The following is a 26,909-nucleotide window of genomic DNA, read 5'->3' on the forward strand; positions in this document are numbered from 1 at the left end:
TTCAGCTATCAATTTCTCCAAAGATTTGAGTACATGTTTATGTTCAATGCAAGTTTTTATTTCTCTGCAATAAATGCTTAAATATAGAATTGTTGGCTGTATGTTAGTTGTGTATTTCATTTGTATGACAAACTGACAAGCTGTATTCCTTAGTGGTATGGTACTTTGCACTCCCAACAGCAATCAGTGAATAACTCAGTTTCTTCTTTTGTGTGCCTGCTGACTTTTGGTGCTACTAACTTACTTACACTATTACTGGATATTAAGATTCTATCCTATTAAGAACTGTAACATGGGTTTGCTGCCCTCTTAACAGTCAGTGTTGAGAGGCAAGTGGGCTGGGGGCCTGCAGCTGCCCACACTCACTTCTGACACCATCCCTAGCTCCCGGTACCCCAGTAGGCACAGGTAAGCTGAACCCTCTGACTCCAGCATATGCTTCTGCCTCCTTCCAGCTCTTGGCACAGACAGGTTGCTTCTTCCCTTCTCCCACAACCCTAGTATCCATAGCCATAGGCTTAGCTCTACGCCTGCAGCCCAAAGATGTTTACCAGTCACATTTGCCTGGTAGCTTAGTGAGGGTTTTTATTGTTATGATAAAACACAAGACCAAGAGCAACTTAGGGAGAGAAGAACCCCCTGTTTTTGTGTTTAACTGGATTTTTTATTCTCAACCTCATACATAAGTAGTTTTTTCTTTTATTGAAATAGATTTTTTCTCATATAACATATCCTGATAATGGTTTCTCCTCCCTCTACTCCCACTTTCTCCCACCTCTCCTCCCATCCATGTCCATCCCCTTTCTTTCTCTCACTAGAAAAAAACAAGCTTCTAGGGGATAGTAATAGAATAAAACAATACAAAACAAAACAACCAAAACATGTCAGAATAGGAAAAAATATGAACAGAGGGAAAAGAGCCCAAGAAAAGGCACAAGAAACAGATATAGATACGTAGACCCACTCATTCCTACACTCAGGAATAAAAACATAAAACCAGAAGACATTTATGTGTATGTGTGTGTGTGTGTGTGTGTGTGTGTGTGTGTGTGCGCACAAAGGACCTGTAGAGTAAAACAAGAGAAAAACAAACAATAAAAATAAAAAGATATAAGGAAAAAAAGAAGAAAAGGAAAGAAAAGCCTTGCCATTTTGAGACAAGGAACTCCAAAGATGCCATTGAGTTTTCTGTTGGCATCTACTGCTGAGCATGCAGCCTTGTTTGCCCAGTGAGACTCCCTTGAGAAACCTGAAGTTCAATTTGCAAGTGTTTGTCAGTAGAGATAAGTTCTAAATTAGGAATGGGGACATGTGTCCACTTCTTTCAGATCTGAGACCCTGACTGGTGCAGACTCATGCAGGCCCTGTGCATGCTGCCTCAGTCTCTGAGTTCATATGTCTGTCAGCTGTGTCTAGAGACCTTATGTATTTGGTGTCCTCCATCCCTTCTGGCTTTTACACTCATTCTGCCTCCTCTTTGCAGGGTTCCCTGAGCCCTGAGGGGAGGGATTTGATGGAGAAATCCCATTTAGGTATGAGTGTTCCAAGGTCTCTCACTCTGCATAGTGTCTGGCTGTGGGTCTCTGTATCTGTTCCCACCTGCTGCAGAGGAAACTTCTCTAATAATAGCTGGGCAAGGCACTGATCTATGGGTTTAGCAGAGTGTCATTAGGAGTCATTTAATTGCTACATTCCTGTTCCTTTAGTAGAAGAGTAGTATTTGGTTTTACCCTTGTGTCTCTGGGGTAGACACTAGAGGTCTCAGGTTCTTGGTTATCGAAGCAGTGTCCAGTACATGGAGTAGACCTTAAGTCAAATTAGATATTGGTTGGTTACTCCCACAGCTTTGTGCCACCATTACACTAGTGTATCTTGCAGGAATGACACTATTTGTAGATAGAAGGGTTTGTAGCTGGGTTGGTGTTTATGTTTCTCTTCTGGTAGCATGCAGGGTACCTCCCACTACTAAGGACACTAGCCAGTGGGTGGTGAAGGCTCCAGGTAGACACCAGCTTGACTTCCCTGTGTTCAATGAGTTGGGTAGGTGTTGTCTTCAGCATTAGGGCCTTGCTGTCAGTTTGTGGAGAGCAATCTATATATAGGCTTGGCCAAAGCTTGGATTGTTTGGGGGTTCTCATGGAACCCCTTTGGCCAAAAACTCAATTAGTTGTAACACTTTCCTGGTACTCGAAGCTTCATTTAGTGATAAGAGATGTCCAGTTGGACTCTGTCTCCCCCATTATTTGGTAGTTTTATTTATGTTGCATTCATATATATTATATTATACATATACACATATATCTATTTTATATACACACACACATACACACACATATATATGGAAGCTTCTACTGTGTTAGGTTTCCTTACTACCCCCCCAAAAGCCCTTAATTTTAGCTGTCTCTCCCTACATTCTCTATATCATCCCCCTCTTCCCTCCCCCTCTTCACTTGATCATTCTATTCTTGTCCTTATTCCCTAACTAATCCATAACTATTTATTCTGTTTCTCTTTCTTTAGGGAGATAGATCTGTACCCCGCTAGTTCCTTACTCTACCTAACCTCTGTGGTTCTATGTATTGTAGCTTGTTTATCATTGACTTAACAGCCAATATCAACATATAAATGGGTACATACACTATTTCTCTTTCTGGTTCTGGGTTACCTCATCAGGATAGTTTTTCTAGTTCTATCCATTTACCTGTAAATTTTATGATTTCATTTTTTAATGGATGAGTAAATATTCCATTGTGTGAATGTGCCACATTTTCTTTATCCATTCATTTGTTGAGGGACATTTATATTGTTTCCCATTTATGGCTATTATGAATAAGGCAGCAATGAGAATAGTTGGGCAAGCATCTCTGTGATAGGATGAAGCATCCTTTGGGTATATGCCCAATAGTGGTTTAGCTGAATCTTGAGGTAGATCCATTCTCATCTTCCTGACGAACCACCACACTGATTTCCATAGTGGCTGTTCAAGTTAGCAGTTCCACCAGCAATGGATGAGTGTTCCTCTTACTCCACATCCTTGCGAGCATTTGTTTTATTGATTTTAGCAATTCTGATGGGTGTAAGGTGAAATCTCATAGTAATTTTTATGTGCATTTCCCTAATGACTAAGGGTATTGGACAATTCTTTTTTTTTAAGATTTATTAATTTATTACATATACAGTGTTCTGTCTGCACGTATCCCTGCAGGCCAGAAGAGGGCACCAGATCTCATTACAGATGGTTGTGAGCCATCATGTGGTTGCTGGAATTGAACTCAGGACCTTTGGAAGAGCAAGCAGTGTTCTTAACCACTGAGCCATCTCTCCAGCCCCCTTGGGCAATTCTTTAAGTGTTTCTTAGCTATTTGAGTTTACTTTTGTGAGAACTCTCTGTTTAGAACCCATTTTAATTGTTTTTTTTCCTCATATGAAGCTGAAAATTGTCCTGTTAAGATCTGTGAAGAATTGTGTTAGAATTTTGATGGAATTGCATTGAATCTGTAGATTGATTTTGGTAGCATGGCCATTTTTACTATATTAATCCTACTAATTCATGAACATGGGAGATCCTTCCATCTTCTGATATCTTCTTCAATTTCTTTTATCAATGTTTTAAACTTTTTATCATACAAATCTTTCACTTGCTTGGTTAGAGTTACCCCAAGATATTTTTACATTATTTGAGGCTATCATGAAAGGTATTGTTTCCCTAATTTCTTTTTTAGTCCATTTGTCATTTATGTATAGGAAGGTTACTGATTTTTGTGGATCAATTTTGTATCCAGCTACTTGCTGAAGATGTCGATCAGTTGTAGAAGTTCTCTGGTAGAATTTTTAGGGTCACTTATGTACACTATTATATTATTTACAAATAAAGATACTTTGACATCTTTCTAATTTGTATCTCTTTGATCTCCTTCAGTTGTCATATTGCTCTAGCTGAGATTTCAAGAACAATGTTGCATGGGTGTGGAGAGAGTGGAGAACTGTAAGTCTCAGGGCTTACTTACCATGTCAAGGTTTCCTGACAAGGCTGACGAGGAATGAATCTTAACCAGGTCCTGATGGAGGGGGTCTCAGCAAGACTGAGGCTGAGACAAGTTTATTTCAATCAATCAGACTTTTTATCTCCTTATCAGAAACAGAATATAATGGTGGTTGCCAGGATATAATGACATTTACAAGCTCTACAGGGTACACAAAATTAATGCCTGAGACAAACTGTCCTATAAAGCCTCTCTATGCTTCGTTGACTTCTAGGGAACAGAGAGAAACACAGACCTACCTGAATGCTTCACTGCCTGAGACAGTGCCTCGGTTTCTCAGGAACTGAAAAGCACTCAGGAGCCAGGGACTGACAAACCTATGACACATGCCTCTCAAGAAGGCAAGGCCAGGCCAACTCCATGATTCCCTACAGAAAACCTTGTCTTGATCCTGATTTTAGTGGAATTTCTTTAAGTTTCTCTTCACTAAAGTTGACGTTAGCTATGGGCTTTTTGTAAACTGCCTTTATTATGTTAAGATATACCCCTCCTATCTGTAATCTCTCCACGACTTTTATCATAAAGGGGTGTTGGATTTTGTCAAAGGCCTTTTTCTGCATCTAATGAGATGATCATGTGGTTTTTATCTTTTAGTTTGTTTATATGGTAGATTGCCAGTATTTACCAAGGTTTGTAATGTTGAACATCCCTGCATTTCTGGGATGAAGCCTACTTGATCATGATAGTTGATCTTTTTGATGGGTTCTTGGATTTTGCCAAGTATTTTACTGAGAATTTTTGCATCTATGGTAATAAAGGAGATTAATCTGTAATTCTCATTCTTTGTTAGGTCTTTATGTAGCTTGGGTATCAGGGTAACTGCGCCTCACAAAATGAAATGGACAATGTTCCGTCTGTTCCTGTTTTGTGTAACAATTTCGAGAGTATTGGTGTTAACTCTTCTTTGAGTCTGGTAGAATTCTGTGCTAAAACCATCTGGCCCTGAGCTCTTTTTTGATTGACAGCCTTTTGATTACTGCTTCTGTTTCACTGAGGCTATAGGTTTGTTTAAATTGTTTATCTGGTCTTGATTTAACATTAGTTGCATGTTTGTATCGACAATATTATCCATTCCTTTTGAATTTTCCATTTTGAAGAGTGCAGGCTTGAAGTGTCTCCTCATGATCCTCTGGATTTCTCTGGTCCTGTCCAAAGAAATGTTATTTCCTCCTTTTCATCTCTACCTTTGTTAATTTGATTCTTCTCTGTCCATCTTTTAGTTAAATTAGCTGAGGGCTTATTGTTTTCCTCAAAGAACCAACTCTATTTCTTGTCATCTATTCTTTTGGGTGTGATTTCTTCTTTTTGTTCTAGAGCTTTCAGGTGTGCTGTTAAGTTACTGGTATGAAATATCTGTAATTTTATGCAGACACTTAATGCTATGAACTTGCCTCTTAGAACTGCCTTCATTGTGTCTCATTAAGTTTGGGTGCATTGTTTTTTCATTTCCCTTCAATTCTGGACTGTCCTTAATTTCTTCTTATTTCCTGTCTTGACCAGTTTTTCATTTAGTAGTGAATTGTTCAGTTTCCATGAGTTTGTAAGCTTTCTGTTGTTTCTGTTGTTGTTGATCTCCAGCTTCAGTCCACAGTTGTCAGACAAGATTCAGGGTGTTATTTCAATTTTCTTGTGTTTGTTGAGACTTGCTTTGTGTCCAAGTATGTGGTCAGTTTTAGAGAAAGTTCCATAAGTTGTCAAGAAAAATGTATATTCTTTTTTGTTGTTCTTGTTGTTCTTGTTCATATTTACAGAAATGTTCTGTAAATATGTTAGGTCACTTTTGTTTATGATGTCAGTTAGCTGCAGCATTTCGCTGTTTAGTTTTTTGTCTGAATGACCTGTCTACTGCCATGGGTGGAGTTTTGAAAACATATACTTTCAGTGTGTGTGAGGGTCATTATGTGATTTAAGCTGTTTCTTTTATGAACTTGGATGCTCTTGTGTTTGGTGCATAAATGTTAAGAACTGCAACATCCTCATAGTGGATTTTTGTTTTGATGAGTAGGTATTGTCCTTTCCTGCTTTTTCTGATCAGTAGTGATTTTAAGTCTATTTTTTCAGATATTAAAATGGCCACACAGGCTTGCTTCTTAGGTCCACTTGCTTGGGACATCTTTTTCTATCTTTTAACCCCAAAGTGATGTCTATCATTGATATTGAGATATGTTTCTTGGATGCAGTAGAAGAATGGATCCTATTTTTGCAACCATTCTGTTAGCCTGTGTGTTTTTATGGAGGAATAGAGACCATTGTTGTTGAGAGTTATCAATGATCAGTGCTTCTTGATTCCTGTTATTTTGGTGTTTTGGTAGTGGTGGTGGTAGTGGTGGTGGTGGTGTGTGTGTCCTCTTCTGATTTGCTTTTTTTTTTTCTTGTGCATGGCTAACCTCTTCAGGTTGAAAAATTTCTTCTTTAGGACAACAGAGATTAGGTATAGAGTCAGGAGCTGGAAGTGGATCAGATAGATCTCCCTAGGAAAGGCAAATAGAATAGATGGCTAGGGATTGATTTGGGGTGGTGGTGAAATGGAAGTAGGTGGGACAAGGAGAGAGGAGAATTCTGGGAAGCGGAAGGCTGAGGAGAGAGACACTGCAGCCACCGCCTGGACAAGCAGCATGTAAAGACGCTGGTAGGCCACCAGCCACGTGGGAAGGTATAGATTTATAAAAATGGGTTAATTTAAGATAAAAGAACAGTTAGCAAGAAGCCTGCCACGGCCATACAGTTTATAAGTGATATAAGCGTCTGAGTGATTATTTTAATTATTATCACTTATTATTGATAAGTGATCAAATGGGGAAGGTAGAGGGAGACAAGGGATAAATACAGAGAGAGAGAGATAGGCAAAATTAAAGGCAATTTGAGGGGTAGTATGGAAACATGAACCCTCAAACAACCCAAGCTATTGACAAGGCTATAGATTGCTCGCCACAAACTGACAGCAAGGCCCTGTTGCTGAAGACAACACCTACACAACTCACTGGACACAGAGAAGTTGAGCTGGTGTCTACCTGGAGCCTTCACCTGTTGCTGGAGGGCTTCTCTCCAGGTTCCCCAAGCCCTGCAGTCCCACAATCCACTTATAAAATAATCACTCAGACGCTTATATCACTTATAAACTGTATGGCCGTGGCAGGCTTCTTGCTAACTGTTCTTTTATCTTAAATTAACCCATTTTTATAAATCTATACCTTGCCACGTGGCTGGTGGCTTACCAGAGTCTTTACATGCTGCTTGTCCTGGCGGTGGCTGCAGTGTCTCTCTCCTCAGCCTTCCGCTTCCCAGAATTCTCCTCTCTTCTTGTCCCACCTACTTCCTGCCTGGCAACCTACATCCTGCCTGGTCACTGGCCATCAGTGTTTTATTTATATAGAGCAATATCCACAGCATTCAGCACTACTGGCTAGTGTCCTTGAGAGCAGAAGGTACTCTGTATGCTACCAAAAGAGAAACATAAACACCAGCTACAAAACCTTCTATCTACAAATGGTGTCCTGCCTATAAGATACACTAGTACAACAGTGGTACAAAGCTTGTGGGAGTAACCAACCAATATTTAATTTGATTTAAGGCCCACTCCATGAGATGGAACCTATACTGGACACTGCTTCGGTGACCAAGAACCTGAGACTAGATAGCCCAGGGAACTAGGGTAAAAATTAAATTCTACGATTCTACTAAAGGAACAAAAATATAGCAATAAAATGACTCCTAATGACACTCTGCTAAACTCATAGATCAGTGCCTTTACCAGCTATCATTAGAGAAGTTTCCATTGCAGCAAATGGGAACAGATACAGAGACCCACAGCCGGACACTATGCAGAGTGAGAGACCTTGGAACACTCATACCTAAATGGGATTTCTCCATCAAATCCTTCCCCTCAGTGCTCAGGGAACCCTGCAAAGAGGAGGCAGAAAGAGTGTAAGAGCCAGAGGGGATGGAGGACACCAAATAAATCAGGCCTCTAGACACAGCTGACAGACACACATATGAACTCAGAGACTGAGGGAACATGCACAGGGCTTACATTGGTCTGTACCAGTTGTGGTCTTAGATCTGAAAGAAGAAGTGTACATATGTCCCCACTGCTAACCCAGAACCTATCTCCAACTGATATATCAACTGTGGTGATATATTGTGTATCCTAATAAACTTACCTGAGGATCAGAGGACAGAGCCAGCCACTAGATTAGACATAGAGGCCAGGCAGTAGTGGCACACACCCTTAATCCTATCTCTCAGGAGGCAGAGATCTGTCTGGATCTCTGTGAGTTCAAGGCCCCACTGGAAATAGAGCCAGGCAGTGGGGGCTCCCACCCTTCATCCCAGTACTGGGAAGCACACATGCCTTTGATCCCAAGAAGTGATGTCTGGACAGAGAAAGGTATATAAGGCATGAAAAAAATGGGAACTCACCGTCTTTAGGCTGAGGATGCTGTAGAGGTAAGAACTAGTCGCTGGCTGCTCTGCTTCTCTGATCTTTCAGCTTTCACCCTGATATCTGGCTCTGGATTTTTTATTATAAGACCTTTTAAGATTTGTGTTTCAATAACCACTTGCAAATGAAACTTCAGTTTTCTCAAGGGAGTCTCACTTGGGGAAACAAATTACTCTTAAGGGTAGGCTGCATGCCCAGCAGTAGATGCCAAAAGAAAACAAAATCATTGGCATCTTTGGGGTTCCTTGTCTCATAATGTCATGTCAGGTTTCTTTTTAAATTTAATCTTGCTTTGTATTTTATTTTATTTTATTTTATTTTATTTTATTTTATTTTATTTTATTTTATTTGTATCTTCAAAATTCTTTTTCTCTTTTTACCCTTTAGGGCCTTTGCATATGTATTATCATTTCCAGTTTAGTATTTTTATTGGATTTGAGAGTGTGTGTAAGAGTGAGTCTCTGAGTATATCTCTGCAGCTTGTGCCTTTCCTTGGGTTATTTTCTTTCTAGTTATTTCATCCTTTTCCAATGTGTTATTGTAATTGGCTCATCTTCCTATGTGGCCTGATCTTTTTCTCTTGCAACTTTTAATCTCCTTTCTTTGTTCTATACATTTAGTGTTTCATTATGTGTCATGGGAGTTTCTTTTCTGGTCCTGTCTGATGTTCTGTATGTGTCATGTATCTTGATAGGTATCTCTTTGTTTAGCTTTGGGATAATTTCTTTTATGATTTTGTTAAAAATATTTTCTTAGCCTTTAACCTGGGTTTCTTTTCTGTTCTCTGTGCCTATTATTCATAAGTTTTGTGTTTTTTTTTATTGCATCTCAGATTCTCTAGATGTTTTATGTCTGGATTTTTTTAGATTTAATTTTTTTTCTCCCTTGTCTTCAAGGCCTGCAGTTCTCTCTTTTATATCTGTAAACTGTTGGTGAGGCTTACCATTAATGTTTGTATTTGCCTTCTGGGTTTTTTGTTTCTAGGTTTCTTTTAGTCTGGAATTTCTTTGGTGATTCTATTTATTTGTTAAATTCTACTTTCATGTCATGAAATGTTTCTGTCATTTCATCCATCAGTTTGTGTTTTCACAGTCTTCATTAAGGGATTTGTTCATATCTTCTTTAAGATCCTTGAGATTATTTGTGATTACTATTTTGAAGTCCTTGTCTTGTGCTTTAGCTAAATTCCTTTGTTCATGGCCTATGGAAATAAGACTTACTTGTTCCAGAGGAAACATGGTGTCTAGGCTGTTCATGTTTGTGGTTTTTTTTTTTTTTGTGCTGAGATCTAGGTATCTGGAGGTAGGGTGTTTCAAGTGTTTCTTAGTGTACACATCTGGTCTCAGCTTTGCTGGGTGAGTATTCTATTCTTTGGTTACCTTTGCCCATTCTGGATCCTCACAAGTGTGGTGGCTGTGGAGTTCCTATTAGAGAACAGTTCTGGGGGTGGGTAAGAGTCACAAAAAATAGAAATGGGCTAGAAAGAATGGCTGAAAGGGACAGTGGTGGAAAAGTCGGAGGACTATGGATCCTGGGTCTTTCCCAGGAGGCCAAGTCCTGTGCATAGAGATGGGAGCCTGAGTCCTAGGGATGGAGGTGGATTGGGAAGAGGGACTCAGGAGAGTAAGAGGCAGCATGTCTAAGAATTACCTAGAGAGATTATAATGGAAGAAAGGAAGGAAGATACAGGTTGCTTACCTGGATCCAGCCAGTTTTGATGGCTGTGGGGTTCCTTGTAGAAAGCTGTTCTATGGGTTGGCTAGAAGTCACTAAGAAAATAAAATAGGCTATTAGGAAAGGCTGAAATGAGGAGTGTTGAAAAATTGGGGCATTCCTAGGTCAACATCAAGAGGCCCAGTTATGAGATGAGGTAGACTAGGAGGAGGTGCAACCTCTTTCTCATGTCTTCCGCCTGATGGCTACAATCAGGTGCCTTCAGCAGCTTGGTCAAGTAGTTTAGAACACCTTTTCCCTTATAGAGTGAGAGTCCCAGGCAGGCATCTAGTAGAGCTCTGATAATTCTTGAAGGGAAGGGATAGTTGGCATCTACCAGCCTGTGTATTTGGATGGAGAGTCCTTTGTGAGGTGTATGCTGAAAACTATTGAGTCCTGAAAGGAGAGAGAGGGGCTGAGAGGTCATAGTCCCTAGCAAGCAGCCATGGGGCTGACAGGATAGATGGGGCTTTGAGGGGAGCACAGGTAACCTACTTGTGTCTGTGTCACATAAGCATGCTTCAGGGTCCCCACTGGGAAGGAGTCTGGGATCTAACAAGTCCCAAAGGGAGGAGAACAGTCTAGAGGGGGTCCACCATCCTTGGCAGCCAGCCACAGGGTGACCAGAATTGAAAAGGACTGTGAAGGAGGTGCAAACAGCATACCTGTGTCTCCATACCACGTTGATGGGCTAGAGGCTCTGTGGAGGAGAGAGGTGTGATCTGGTGAGTGTGAGGGGAGGGGAGATGGGGCTGGGATGAGGTTAAAATCTTAATAGAAATCCTCACCAACAGAATATATCATGTCAAAAACAGAGAGTTAAGGATTATAGACAAGATAGAGAAATTGAATGATTCAGTGAAAGTCAATGAAAATTAAAAAAATAAAAGTGAACCCAGAAAAAAATTTGGAACACTATGAAAAGACCCAATACCCATATTATGGGACTAGAAGAATAACACCTATCATACAGAAGGCATAGAGACTATCTCCAGGAAAATCAAGTTTTTGTTACACATAATATTTATTATTTATTTTGTTGAGGTATGCCCTTTTACATCTTGCATTCACCTGGACTGTGGTGTAGTTTAAAACTCATGTTCGTTATTGACTTTTTCATTGGATAATCCAATGGAGATGAGAGCATTGAAACTGCCTACTATTTCAGGTCTTACCTTCACTTTCATAACCGTCAGCGTGTGGCTATTTTTATTGAGAGCCCTAACACTTAGTACACTTGTATTGTTTTGCTGTATCATCTTGATTAACTGTTTCTTGATTAATTGTTGGTATGTAATCCTCTTCTTTATCTTTTTGACTTTGACTTAATGTTGCCTTTATCAGATCCCAGAATACCCATGTCAAGCTTCGTTTTCCTTTCCATTCACTTGGAAGACTGTTTTCCATCCTTTGACTCTTCATGTGTCTTTACTTCAATTTACATTGAAGGCTGTCATTCAGATGTACTTACTAATTTCTATGTTTTTGCAGGTCATGCTGCTGGTTGACTGGATTATTTAGTGTACTCTTTGGTTTGCTGGTTTACAGTGTTTGACAAAATGGCGTCATTCCTAGGCCTCCTTTGTCCATTGCTTTCTCATGAAATACCCTTTCCTGTGTTCTTGTGACTGAGAAAGACTTTCTTCCTCTTTTCTGCACAGTATTACTTTAAATATAATTTGCATGGCTTGTTTGCTGGTCACAAACTGCTTTAGTATAGGCTTGGGCTTGGGCTTGACTTGAATTATTCTTATCTCTCCATATTTAAATATAGCTTTCTTGGGTATAGCAATCATTGTTGGCAGATGTTTACTTCCAGGTGCAAGATATACATTCTGTTTTTGTTGTTGTTTGGAATTCCAAAGAAAGATCTGGTGTTTGTCTTCATGAGGAAGTTGGCATTTTGTCCTCACAGCTGTTAATATTGTTTTGTTTTGTTTGCTTTGTATTTTTGTGATCTTGACTATATGTACAGAATGTTTCTTCTCTGGTCATGTCTATTTAGAGCTCTACATGTCTCTTATGTTTGGATGTCCACTTCTTTCTCTAATTCTGAAATGTTCTGCTATCCTTTCAGTGAAGAGATACCAGGCATATGTAGCCTTTCCACATTATGACACCACATCGCCACATACAAAGTCCATAAGCAAGAACCACACGATTGAGTTAAAAAAATTGAAAAACCCATATAATTTTGTGTTGGCCATATGTGTAAGCTCATGCAGCCTGCTGGTCACAGGTTGGATAGACCTGCATGCTTTCAATGTTTATATCACCTGCACCTTCTCCTCCGTGTGAATTCTTAGGTTTGTGTCTTTATTACGCACCAGCATTCTTGGATAGTCTGGCCATGCTTTTATTTTTTTTTTATCCTTAATGATGTGTAAATATAAATTTTCACAAATCTTGTCCTCCATCCTTGATATTCTTTATTCCCTTTGTCATCAGCAATGCTTTTTCAAAGTGTTTATTTCATTTGCAGAGATTTTATTTTCAACACGTCAATTTGGCTTTTCTTCTCAAGATCTCAATATTCACAATGAATTCATGTTGTTGATTTTATCCAGAATGTTTTTCCATTTGACTGACCTTTTCCTATGTTCCTGACTTTCAGCTCTAGGTCCTGGCTTGAATTGCCCCCTGTCATTCTTAACAGAAAACGTGAAGTTGTTGTGGAGCATCTTGCCTCTCAGTACCTTTGAGTATAGCAGGTATGAAGTTAGGATTTGGGGATGAGGCATGTTGCCTACTTTCTCATGTTCTATAAATTCTTCATTGTGGCATGCACACCTTTTGTTGTAGATAGCTCATCTGCTTCTTGAGGGGGGCAGTCTTCTGCCTGATCAGCTTGCCCTTGGAGGTTCAGTCCCCAGTACCACTCAACAGGAGAAAACAAACAGCTGTATTAACATCAACATGACAGTGAACAATCCACACATGGTTTGGAAATACATTTAAAATGAATACAATTCACTAACATGTTTCCAGTGACATGAAATGCAAATAGAACAGTAGAACAGAGTTGAAGTTGTGTTGGTTAAGTGTGGAAACAGTAAGTAGTGAAATAAAGAGAGAAGGAAGGTAAGTGGGGGACAGGTTGTACAGATGGAAGAAGTGAGGTGGAGAAGAATATTGTGGAAGGAAAGAGAAAATAGAAAGAGATTTTAAAAATTTCCCAATACTGTAAAAGTTGAAAAGCCAGAGGGAGGGATAAAAATAAAAACAGTGTTAAAATAAAGCAAAATGAAAACATTACTAACTACAGGGGGCAAAGAAGAAAGACACACTTGTGAAAAGAAAGAAATGTTGCCCATTAATGGGAAATAATCCATAAACAAAATTAGATGGATGTATGAAGAGGAATAACAAGTTTAAAAATTTAGAAAATTATGTAAAAATCCTGCTAAATATGTAGTTTTTAAAAGTTGGACTCACTAGGGAGAGAAATAAAAACAAAACAATGGAGTGTTGAATTGCTGTGTCCTCAAAACTTGAAGACTCTTATAGGTGTGAGGAGAGGGTGTGTGTGTGTGTGTGTGTGTGTGTGTGTGTGTGTCCACCAGAACGTGTTCAAGCTGGTAGATTTACTCCTTTGTGTCCTAGTGACCTCTACTGGCCACATTTAGCTTTGCCCTGTGATATGGAGTTTTCTCACAGATCTGGAGTCATGAGTATTTAACTGGAGATGTCTTGGGCATGTGAGACTCAAACATGACACTGAGGTAATTGACTTGTCTTTGCATTTGCAGGGTGGTCACTATGCTGGAGGGGTGCAGCTGTAACTATCAAGCGCATCGTGGAACTTCAGAGTTCTTGGGTTTTACAGTTTGATCCACCTACTGTCCTCAGCTCAGAGCTACCACACTGCAGGATTTTTATCTGTTGATGAGATCTCTTCACGATCCGATTGCTGAGGCTGGGCCTAGTGACTTTAAGAGCTTCCCAGCCAGAGTTTGCACCCCTTTGTCTCAACATATGACCCTCCAGCGCTCAAGATTTGACCTATGAGACTTTCCCTACCCAGAGACTGTGGCTGGCCAAACTGAGCTCCTATGATCTGCAACAATTCCTTGATCTCAGACCCCAGAGAAGCACCACTTGAACTAGATTCTCTCTCAAGATGACACCTAACCACTGCTCCCTGAATCACAGAGCAAAATAAAATTGCCTTTTCTTCTACCACTGACCTGTCAGAGGAATCCTGTCTTGCCAAAACTCACAAGCAGATTCGACTCTTAACCGACTTGTTCTGAGAGTTGACTGCTCATCTTTTGTTTAGCTTACATTTGGAGGAAGTTTCTGTTTCTTCTCGCCTGTCAGAGGCTTGAATGAGGCCATGTTCTGCTTACTTATCCATGTCACCATCCGTTTTCCATCCTATCCTGGTGTCTTTTAATTTCCGTGTACTTTTCCAGTCCATTTCCTCGATTTCTCTCTTTGCGATATGAACTGTATTTTTCTTACTCCAACTTATTGCCTTACTGGCTCATACAGTGACAGCTTCAGCTATCTTACTCAGGAGTCCTTTGTTTTTAATATATAGTCATATAGGTGTATAGGCACAATCATATGCTTTGATGCATATTTGTTTTGCGTTGAACAAATATGAGGGTAACTATTGTATCCATCACTTCAGATATTTTTGTTTCTTTCTGTGAAATACTTAAAAGTTCACAATTTTAGCTATATATAACTATGTCTAGATGTAAATTGATAACATATCAACCTTTGTGCTTTTTCTTTCTTTTTTTTTTTTTTTTTTGGTTTTTCGAGACAGGGTTTCTCTGTGTAGCTTTGCGCCTTTCCTGGAACTCACTTGGTAGCCCAGGCTGGCCTCGAACTCACAGAGATCCGCCTGGCTCTGCCTCCCGAGTGCTGGGATTAAAGGCGTGTGCCACCACCGTCCGGCTGTGCTTTTTCTTAGTTGTCCTGGATGCAGACATCACCACCTCCCAATATTATTTAGAGAAAACTTAACATTGGAACTTGTTGCCATGGCTTGATACAATGCATTTTTAGCTACTTTGAAAAACGATATATTTTCATGGCATATAGATGTCCTACTAGGCACTTGAACTCTGGGTCACATCATCCCATCTCCTGTCCTGATCAGCCTCTTGCCACCCTCCTGTTACTTCCAGCTTATGCAAATTATGATTTTTCTATTGTAATTCTTCATTATTTGCGAGAATTTTTATACATGTGTGCATGAAATATTATCATACTCACTTCGTATTTCCCTCCTCCAACTCTCCCCATCCTCCTAACTCCTCACCTTCTTCTTTTTTTCTTTTTTCTCTTCCACCTTCTCCTTCTCATAACCTACTGAGTCCAATTAATGTTGTCCAAATGTGCACAAGTGTGAGGCCATCCACTGGATCATGGGAAAGTTATGGGGGGAGGGAGCACTGTCAAATAGCGTGGTTCCACCTCCTCTAGCAGCTGTCAATTGCCAACAGCTCCCTGCAGTGGGTGGGGCCTGGAGAGCACACACACACACACACACACACACACACACACACACACACACACACACACACACACCCGTTTACAGCAGAGTTGTGGCTGGCTTGTGCAGGTAACCACAGCTGTGTGAGTTCATGATTGCAACAGCTGTGCCATGTGAGATAGCATTTCACAGCGCCCCTCCCCATCATCCTGTTCTTACATTCTTTTGGCCTCCCCTCACAGCGTTCCCTGAGCCCCGGGTCAGATACAGTCTCCCTGTAAATTATGCAATTTATGCTCGTACTTTCTAATACCATGGTAGTTTCAATTCCATATTATGAGTCAGGTCGTGCGATATTTTTATCTTTGTATTTCTGATTTATTTCCCTCAATGTGCTCTCCAGATCCAACCATATCCAAAAGATCACACTGCATTTTAATGCCTGGCTATAACTCCATTATATACATATACTACATTTTCTTTCTCCATTTTTCTGGTAGATGTATGTTGATTTGCATTTTGGTGATTGTTCATTTGGTGCTGGATAAAACAGGAGAATGCAGATATCTCAACATACTGACTTCATTTTCTTTGGAAATACACCAGCCAGTGTAATTCCTGGCCCACTTGGTAGTTTTGAGTTTGTGAGGAACCTGCCTCCACCCTACTTTCCATATTGTTTATGAAAATGCCCATCCCCATGCACACCGGGTTGGAGTCCGCTTCCTCCACATGCTTGCTGACCCTTGTCTTTTTGATCCTAGCCATCCCAACAGCACTAAGGAAATGCTTCATTGTGGTTTTGATTTGCATTTCTTTGATGATTAATTGGTGATATTGAGCAGTTTTTTCATCTATTCATTGGTCATGTCTTTTCTGGATACACTTTTTGGGGGTCGCTTTTGAATTGGATTGTAAGGAAGTGTCTGTGGTACTCCATTTAAGTCCACTAGAGTAGGTATTGGTATGTGGTAAAAAATGGGGTCCAGCTTCATTTTTATACATGTAGATATTGATTTTTCCTGTCATTATTTATTAGACAGACCATCGTTTTTCCAATGTGTATTTTTTTCAACTTTGTAAAATATTAGTTGTTTCATTTCTAGGCTTTCTCTCCTTCCTATTCCATGTGTCTAGAGGTATGTTTCTGTGCCACTATCATTAATTTGAAATCTAATCATATGATATTTTCATCATTTTTCTTTCTAAGAATTGTTCATAATTGCTTTGACTACCCAGAGTTTTAGGATTTATTTCCTTTCTGTAGACAATGCCACTGCCATTTTGATATGGATTGCATTAAACCTCTAAGTGATTTGGGTAATATGAATATTTTAGCAACATTAATTATTTTAATCCATAGATATTAGATACTTTTCATTTATTTGCACCCTCTTCAATTTCTTTTCCTTTCTTTTTTTCTGTGTGTACTATATATTGTATGTTCTGTATGTCTGGGCACATGCATGAGAGTGTGGTACTTGTCTGCATTCACACACATGCAGAGCTTGAGAAAGACGTCAGTTGTCTTTGTCTCTCTCTGTGTTAGTGCCTTAAGATAGGGTTACTGAACCTTAAGATGGGGTCTGCTACTGAACCAGAAGCTCACTGTTTTGGCTAGGCCGACTGGCCAGCCAACCTGCATGACCTAGTACCTCCAGCCACTCCCCACCTCCCCCAGCCCCCCCCCCCCACTGTACCGAGATTACAGGCCCTCACAGCCATGCCCAGCCTCTTACATACGTGCTGGGGGTTCAACCTCATGTTCTCATGCTTCTAGGACACGTGCTCTTACCCTCTGAGCCACATCCCCAGCCCTCTTCAAGTTCTTCATCATTGTTTTATTTTTCCACTTTAGTGGGCTTTCAGCATCTCCACTATGTTTATTCCTAAATATTTGCTTACTCCTTTCAAAACCAAGGCAAGAAAGGGCTTTTCAGCCAACAAGGAGGTTATCATCAAGTTATGAATACTTGTGTTTTTAACATTGGGTTACCTAGCAATGGGTACATGACCCAAACAGGTAATTCAGCACCAAATTTAGTGTAGCGATCTCCACCTGTCAGTTGGTCCTTCACTTACTATATCAACAGCTGTTGACTAACCTAGATATGTAGATTCAAGTATTGGACCTCTGGTTTCTGTTTTCCTATTTGTTTAACCCGATTTTCAATTATGATCTATACATGTAGATCCTCCACATTCCCTCCAGTATTTGCTGTCAGTTTTTTTTTTTTTTTAATCTTAGGCTTTCTGATTACAATAAGATGAGATCTCAACATTGTGTGGATTTCCATTTCCCTAATTGTTAAGGATGGTGACCATCTTTTGAGCTGCTTCTTAGCCATGTTTATTTTTCATTTTTAGAACTTTCTGTTCATATCAGCAGTTCATTTTTAAAGTGGTTCATTTGTTTCCTTGGCTCTTTGCTTTCTGAGTCCTTTGTATTATCTGGAAGTTAATCCTCTGCTACAGTTATAACCAGCAACATTCTCTTGCTCTCTGGGGGCTTCCTCCTCAATCGATTGATGTTTCTTTAGATGAGCACAGGCTTTTTAGTTTTGTAAATTGTTGGCCTTAATTCCTGGGTAAATGGAGAAAGTTCTTTCTAAATCTATATCATGTAGGGTTCTGCTTATGTTTTCTTTTGGTAGTTTCAGTGTTTCACAGTGAGATCTTTGACCCATTCAGAATTGGGTTTTTCTTGTGTGAGGTGATAGATTCAGGTCAAAGGCTTTTTCTGTATCTTTTGAGATGATCATGTGACTTTTGTCTTTAAGTTTATTTATATATTTATTGTATTTACTGACTTACTTATGTTGAACCTACCCTACATGTTGTGGATACATGCCTCTATTCAGCTTGAATGTATTTTATTGAGTATTTTTACATGTATGTTCACCAGAAATATTGGCCTGTAGTTTTCTTTCTTTGTCGTGTCTTTACCCAGTTTTGGTATTAGAGTAATACCGACTTTATAGAAGGAGTCTGGGAGTGTGCCTTCTGTTTTTATTTTTATTTTTTAGAATAGTTTAAGAAGTATTGATTGTATATCTTCTCTAATGGTCTAGAAAATTCTGATGTGACTCCATCTGGACCTGGACATTTTCCTTCAGATAGTTTTTTATTATTGTTTTGAAGATAGTTTTTATTATTGTTTTGATCTTGCTATGGTATGGGTCTGTTATAGGTCCTCTTGGTTTTACTTGGTGGTTTGGGTGAATTTAGAAATCCATTCATTTCTTTTAGATTTTCTAATTTGGGGGGCGTATAGGTTTTAAAAGTATTCCCTTTCTTTGGTTTTTGTTATAATATTTCCTTGTTCATTACTGATTCTGTTGATTTGGACTTGAGTCATTTCTTTCTTTCTTTGGATTAATTGGACCATAAATCTGTCAATCTTTTTTTTAAACATTTATATTTTTTTGTGTGTGAGTGTTTTGCTCACATGTATGTATGTGCATCATGTGTGTGCCTGGTGCATGCAGAGGTCAGAAGAAGGTATTAGATCCCCTAGAACTGGAGTTTTGGATGGTTTATGAGCTACCATGTGAGTGATGGTAATAAAACCTGGGTCCTCTGCAAGAATAACATGTGCCCTTAACTGCTGAGCCATCTCTCCAGGCCCTTGTCAATCCTGTCAAAGAACCTGCTCTTAGGTTCGTTCTTGATACTGTTTCTTTGATTCTATTTCTTTCATTTCTGCTCTGACCTTTGTTGTTTCTTCCTGTCTGCTAGATTATGGTTGGGTTTGTTTTTAGTTTTCCAAATTCTTGAGTTCTATCATTAAGTCATTTATTTGTGCTGTTTCTGGTATTTAAATCTAGGCTCTTAGAGCTATGAATGCCCTGGGTAGGACTGCTTATAATGTGTCCCAGATTTGTTGTTGTCATTTTCATTTAATACCAAGAAATTTGAAATTCCTTTGTTGATTTCTTATTACTTAATTATTTCTGTATTACTTAATCTCCACGAGTTTGTGTAGTTTCTAGAGTTTCATCTGTTGTTGATTTTAAGCTTTGTTGCATCATAATCAGAAAGGATATATTGGATTATTTTGATTTTTATGAATTTGTTAAGTTTCTGTTATTTTCCAGGGTATGATCTGTTTTAGAAATTCTTCCATGGGTTGCTGAATAGAATAAATTTTCTTTGGTTTTTGAATGTCAGTAGTTTTATTTGATGCATGATGTCATTTATTTCTGATGTTTCTTTTTTCCCCCCAGATAACCTATCTACTGGAGAAAGTAGGGTATTGAAATCACCTACTGTGGTAGTTTGAATGGAATTGGCCCCCACTCATAGGGAGTGGCACTATTAAAAGGTATGGCTTTGTTGGAATAGATGTGGCCTTGTTGGAGGAAGTGTGTCACTGTGGGGCAGGCTTTGAGGTTTCCTATGCTCAGAATGCTGCCCAGTGAGTCAGTTGACTTCCTGCCACCTCTGGTCAAGATGTAGCCATCACCATATCTGCCTGCATACCACCATGCTCCCTGTCATGATAATAAAGGACTGAACCTCTGAAACTGTAAGCAAGCCACCCTAAGTAAATGTTTTCTTTATAAAAGTTGCTATGGTCAGGGTGTCTTTTCACAGCAATAGAAATATGTTTGTGGGGCCTCTGGCAGTGGGACCAGGAGCATCAACTGGCTTTTTGGAGCCCATCCCTTGTGGTGGGATACCTTGCTCAGCCTTGATGCAGGAGGGGGGACTTGGTCCTGCCTCAACTTGGTATGCCAGACTTTCTTGGCTTCCCAAGGGAGGCCTTACCCACTCTGAGGAGTGGGTGGGGGAATGAGGTGAGGGAAAGTGACAGGGGAGCAGGAGAAGGGCAAGGAGGAGGATCTGTGGTTGGTATGTAAAAATGAAAAAAAAAATTAAAGAAAAAAGAAAAAACTAATAAATTTTTTATCCCTCTGGGGGGCGGGCAGGAAGGGAAGAAATCCAAACTGTAACTGAGTTGGATTTTATCTGAATCTCTAAGTCTCATAGTATGCTTTTTATGACATTGGGTGTACCAGAGTTTGGTACATATATGTTTAGGATTGCAATGTCTCCTTGGTTAATTGTCTGCTTGATTAGAATAAAGTGTTAATGTATGTCCTGTGGGAGCCCTTCTTGGGTTCCTTGTGGCGTTACCCAGCAGGTTTGCATAGAGGATGATTAGGACCATGGGCCTGAGTGCAGGTGTCTGAGATGGTCTGCACTTGGCTGTACTGGGGGATGGTCTGCATGTCAAGTTGCTCTGATTGGTCAAAAAATAAAACCTGATTGGTCGTGGCTAGGCAGGAAGTATAGGCGGGACTAACAGAGGAGAAATAAAAGAACAGGAAGGCAGAAGGAGACGCTGCCAGCCACTGCCAGGACAAGCAGCATGTGAAGATGCTGGTAAGCCACGAGCCACGTAGCAAGATATAGATTTGTAGAAATGCGTTACTTTAAGATATAAGAAAAGTTAACAAGAAGCCTGCCACGGCCATACAGTTTGTAAGCAATATAAGTCTCTGTGTTTACTTGGTTGGGTCTGAGTGGCTGTGGGACTGGCGGGTGACAGAGATTTGTCCTGACTGTGGGCAAGGCAGGAAAACTCTAGCTATAATAAAGTGCCCTTTATTTCTTCCAATTAGTTTTAGTTTGAAGTCTGTTTTCTCAGATGCTAGGATATCTACAAATACTTGCTCCCAGATACCATTTTCTTGTTATCAGTGTAAGGTGAAGCCTATCATAAAAGCTAAGGGGAGTTTCTTGTAGACAAACAGAAAGATGAATTTTGTTTCTGTTGTTGAGCTAATGTGTGTCTTTTGATAGGCGAGTTAAGATTACTAACATTTAAAGTTATTGAAGGGTGTATGATGATTGCATTATTGTTTGATTACTCTTCATGTTTGTGGGAATTGTAGCTTCATTTCTTTGCTTTTTGTGGTGTCTTGCTTCTCCTTCTCTTCAGTCTGAAGTGTTGCTTCCAATATTCTCTGTAGGGCTGCTTTGATGGACATGCATTCTTTTGGCCTGTTTGTATCATGGAAAGGTTTTCTTTCTCCTTCAACTAGGGCAGACAGTTTTGCTGGGTATAATAGTCTAGATTGGCATCTTTTTTTTTTTAGAACTTAGAGTACATTCAAGATTCCTCTGGATTTTAAGTTTCTATAGAGAAATCAGCTGTTATTCTGATGGGTTTCCTTTTCATGTAGCTTTTGGTTTTTCTCTAGCATTTTCATTGTCCTCTGTTGGTTTTGTATATTTAGTGTTTCAAATATGCAATGAGGAGTTTCTTTTCAGTTGTGTCTATTTGGTATTCTGTGTGCTTTTTGTATTTTATGAGTGTGTCTTTCCTTTATTTGGGGACATTTTCATCTGTGATCTTGTTTACAATCTGGTCTGTCATTGTCCTGGGATTCTTCTCTTTCATCCATGCCTACAATTCAAAGACCTGGTCTTTTCATGGTGTCACATAGTTCTTGTGTGTTCCTGTAACATGCTTTTAAAAAAATTGTCATATTCTTTGCTCGAGTTGTCCAATTCCTCTGCTTTACTTCTAAGTCATGATATTCTGTCACCTACTTACCAAGTCCACCTCTAGGGCTTTCCCCCAAGGTTTTTAAATTAGGCTGTTAAGTTTTTCAATTCCATCTTAATTTCAGATTGAATTCTCTTCAATATTTTTATCTCTTTATTGAGTTCAGCTCTCAAATCTTGTATTGTCTTCATTGTCTCATTCATCATTGTATTTATGGTCTCTTGAGTATACTCAGGCATTTATTGTTTATTCTCTTTAATGTGATTGCACTATTTTGTGTGTCTTTTTTAAAGTCCTTGAATTCTTCCATGGAATTTATGATTTTTTTTTAAACTCTGTGTTCTGGGGTTCATCTACATCATTCTCATTGGAGAACATTCTTATAGAGCTGGTTGGTTTGAGGTAGGACACACTGTCTTGTCCTGTCATGTTTTTCATGTTTTTGTGATATGACCTAGGCATGTGAACTTCTTTCATTGGCCATGAGTCTGAGGTATGGATCTAGCCTACCACAGGAGCCACATGGCTGGAGTTAGGCCATGTACAACTACTATAGGAGCTGCTAGATTGGGTCTAGACCTGCCAGTGTGGAGATGGGACATGAGTAGTCTAGGGTCTAGGGGGTCACCTGGTAGCACTGGTGTGTGAGCTGAGCCAGAGCCAGAGCCAGGCCTGAGATTGTGGAGATGGCAGGTAGGCTTGGTTTTGAGGGGACTCACCAGGCAAAGCAGTACAGGGTTTGTATGTTCAGAGATAGGTCTGGGAGCATGAACATGGTGTGGGAAGGCTTAGTTTTGGGGGGACCCACAAGGCAAAGCCAGTGCAGGAGCTGTGCAGCTGGAGTTTGTGAGTTTGGGGTGAAATATGAACTTTGAATTATGGCTTTAAAGGCCAATCATGAACCTAAAGGAATTTCATAAAATTTTATTTGTGGTTGTAAAATGATTTAGTTGAGCTAAAAGAAAAGATCTGGGTGAGGTATCCCATTTCTGTTATCACCTGACTCAGGTGTCTAAAGCAGAAGAATCAGGAGTGAAAGTCCAAACCTACCACATAGTGTGTGGGAGACTGTAGAAATCCAGCTCCCACTTGCTCCCACCTCTCAAAGGGTTCTTGGGTGGAGGAGAGAGGAATGAGGAAATGATAGATAGAAAGATAAAAGGAAACAATAAGAAAGACAGACATAGGATAACTTCAGGAGGGCACTGGGTCCAAACCCAGCCACCCAGAGGTTTATTCAAAAGGGATTTTTATAATATGCCAAGGGGAGAGACAAAAGATCTCCCCCTTGCAAGATCAAAGCACACCATACAGCCAAGTGTAGACCCTTCCAAACACCTGGTAAACACGCCTGTGGCCAAATCATCTCCTTATGCAGCCTTGCTGAGTAAAGCAAGCTCAGGTTCTGTGGCCCTGAGTAATTTGGGCTCCCACAATAGTGAGATCTTATTTCAAAACAAATAATAATAAATCATAATCTTTTCAGAGGTATTTCTTCTGAAGATAAGACAGATCTATTAAATCCTGGAAACTGGGACTAAATGCAAAGCTAAAAACTGAGCAACAGGGTTTATAGTAGGTTGTCAATTAGAAGGTAACTGTAATTGCAAACACAATTATACCAGAAAAACAATCTCCAATTGGTTTAAATTATTTTAATTAATAACTCAAAGCAGGTAAATAACTTATATTCTACACCCCTGAATCTGAAGAAACTCCTATAAATGAGTTTTAAGTATGACCCCTTTCAGCCAGCTTATACACATTTTTTCTTAGTAACAGTTTCATAATAGAAATCAATGACAAATAAGTAAAAAATATAGACAGGTGTGGAAGGAAGTAGCCATTTTGATATTTTAGAGAATGAACTGAGACCCCAAATAGTGTATTTCAGTTTAGCATTGAAATGAGGCATTCATGTACAGTTGAGCCAAATTATAAGAGAAATAGAGATGATGTACACTATGACACATATTTTACAAGGTAAAGGATTCTGTGATCATGTTTCCTTCAATTATTCATGGAGGGAATAGGGCTAAGCATTGGTAATTTTCACTAATATTTTCAAAGCTTCAATTCAAATAAAATCACTAATTGTTTTAGTAATTTTACCATCGTTGGTAAATAATTATTATTTCTGCTAAAAGTACTAATGAATTGAAAGCACAATTAAAATGGTATAGTTCAATACATTTCAGAAATTCAAGCACACAGTTCCTATCACTTGAATGAAAAAGTTCAATAGATTTTGCAATCAAAGTCTATTGCCAGGCTGGGTGGTGGTGATGCATGCCTTAAATTCCAGCACCCAGGAGGCAGAGGCAGGTGGATCTCTGTGAGTTTGAGACCAATCTGGTCTACAGAGCAAGTTCCAGGACAGCTAGGACTACACAGAGAAACCCTGCCTCGAAAAACAAACAAACAAAAATCTATTCCCAGAAATATGTGGACTAAGGAGGGTGGATTAGGCACACACACTGCATTAAAGTGTATGCATGAGCTAACAAACACCTGCATTTTATGGGGATATTTACACAAAAGGCATGTGAACTCTGTGATTCTGAAATGCTAAGGCTTGTGCACTTGCTAAATTGGGGGGAAAATTCTGATTATTTCCACCCCAAGAACACATAATGTTTTCTTATCTTGATATTTTTATTCTGCACACAGTCTCTCTCAGAGCCTGGTGGACCTGTTTGTTGCGCAGGGTGTAGATGACAGGGTTCAGAAGTGGCGTCACCACTGTATTCATGAGAGCAGCCTCTCTGTTGGATTCCAGCCTGCTCGTTTGCTTTGGTTTCACGTATATAAATATAGAGCTGCCGTACATCAGCGAGAGGACGATGAGGTGGGAGGAGCAGGTGGAGAAAGCCTTCTGTCTCTCCTTGGCTGATGGGAGACGCACGATCGTGACGACTATGCTGCTGTATGAAGTGATGGTTACAGTGAGGGATGAGAGGAGGAGAAGCAAAGCAAGACCAAAAGTCAGAGCTTCCACAGAGCTGGTGTCGGAGCAGGAGAGGCGGATCAGAGGGCCAAGGTCACAGAAGAAGTGTGGGATGACACGGGGGCCACAGAAGGATAACTGGGATACCTTCACTACTACCCAAGTGATAAGGGTGAAGGTCGTAGTAAGGCAGGCCATGATTAGGAGGGTGCAGGTCCTCGGGTTCATGATGGTGGGGTAATGAAGAGGCCTGCAGATAGCCACACACCTGTCCACCGACATCAGAGCTATGAGAAGAAAACCAAATGCCCCGATAAATACAAAGACGAAAGCTTGTATGAAACAGGCGACAAAGGAAACTGTTTGTTTCCCTAAGAGAAATATAGCCAACAACTTAGGGATGACAGTACTGGTAAAACAACACTCAGCGAAGGAGAAAATGCCGAGGAAGAAGTACATGGGGGTTTTCAGACGGGCATTGGTGCAGACAATGGAGACGATGACTACATTTCCTGTGATGGAGGCCAGGTATGCCAGCAGGTGCACCGAGAAGAGGAGGATCCCCAGGTGCTGGACAGCAGGAAATCCCTCCAGGATAAAGTCCTGGACAGTTGTCCCATTCCCCATTTCCACTGTCTTAACTTACGGTAAAGAGATCACAGGGAGCAGAGATGTTCTCACGGTGCACATGACCAGGTCATTCAGCAGCCTGTTCAAAGTGCACGAAGGTTAAAGTATGATGAAACATGTTATTCTCATTTCTCTTGACATAAACCTGTGTGTTCCTAAGTTTAACTATAGTATCATAATTATTGGCATGTTACTTACTTTGTTCGGCCATCATTACTATGACCATTATAACCATCACCATCACCACTTATGCTACTGCACTGGCCACCTGGAGCCAGTATTCCTCTCTGTCCCCACAATATCCTAAGTATTAGGTTCTTGCCACCCCTGCTTCACCAGGAGGAGAGATCAAAACTTTCAGCATCTCAGAGAGGTTGGATCATATAACAGAGATACTGAAGACTGGACTCTTACTGGATTCCAAACTCCTGCTGTTTCTCAATATTATTCCAAAGTATTTTTAACGTATTGCATTTGTATTTATTTACTGCTAGTATAACTGTACATGTGTCGGGGGCATGTATGTAGAGAGAAGAGGACAATTTGCAGGAGTCAGTTTCTTCTTGCACCTTATGGGTCATCAGGGTTGGTGGCAAATACCTGAATGGAGGAGACCTTTATATCTGACCTTTCAGCTGCTTACCTTTCCCCTTTGTAATCCTACATCATAACTGAGTGCAAAATCATTTGTGTTCAGTTATGCCAAGAACAAAATTCTGCAAAAACACGGGTCTAATATATCTTTGATGATTTCCCCACAAAATGTCCAACTCTCTCAAACATAGGTGATAGATATACTCTATTGACCCCACTTTCTCATCCTTCAGGTAATAGTAATGACATATGGTGGACCTAAGGACAGTATGGTTCTTAGACTAGATCTGTTTCAGCACAACCACCTAACAGAAGGACACTGAGATGACCAGGCACTAGAGACCTCACTGTTACAGGGTAAGTCAAAGACTTAACCTTGTCCTTCTGAGCTCCATCCTAGAATGTAAGAAGATGCCAGTGGCAGCCTTTCAAAGCATTAATTGACTAGGAAGAAAGTGTCAGAAATACGGCACTGTCCCCTTCACTCATAATAGTGATCCACAACTTTATCATTCTCTCTTCCATCTCATTGGGTGCCAAGTTGCTAATATCAGGGTGTGATATGTGTCTGACTC

The 26,909-nt window shown here is 40.0% G+C and overlaps 1 protein-coding gene across 1 annotated transcript; it reads right to left on the reverse strand.

Annotated features, from left to right (window-relative positions):
- Nucleotides 1–24,804: 24,804 nt before the first annotated feature.
- Nucleotides 24,805–25,807, reverse strand: LOC102915871 (olfactory receptor 6M1-like). The gene has a single exon (XM_015997240.3). The coding sequence runs from the start codon at nt 25,735–25,737 to the stop codon at nt 24,805–24,807; it is 933 nt and encodes a 310-aa protein (XP_015852726.3). The 5' UTR covers nt 25,738–25,807.
- Between the last annotated feature and the right edge of the window lie 1,102 nt (nt 25,808–26,909).

Source organism: Peromyscus maniculatus, chromosome 3 (genome assembly GCF_049852395.1).
Source record: "Peromyscus maniculatus bairdii isolate BWxNUB_F1_BW_parent chromosome 3, HU_Pman_BW_mat_3.1, whole genome shotgun sequence".
NCBI lineage: Eukaryota > Metazoa > Chordata > Mammalia > Rodentia > Cricetidae > Peromyscus > Peromyscus maniculatus.

Excerpts from the sequence above, each read along its gene's own strand:
- LOC102915871 (XM_015997240.3), bottom strand. The coding sequence starts at position 25,737 with ATGGGGAATGGGACAACTGTCCAGGACTTTATCCTGGAGGGATTTCCT.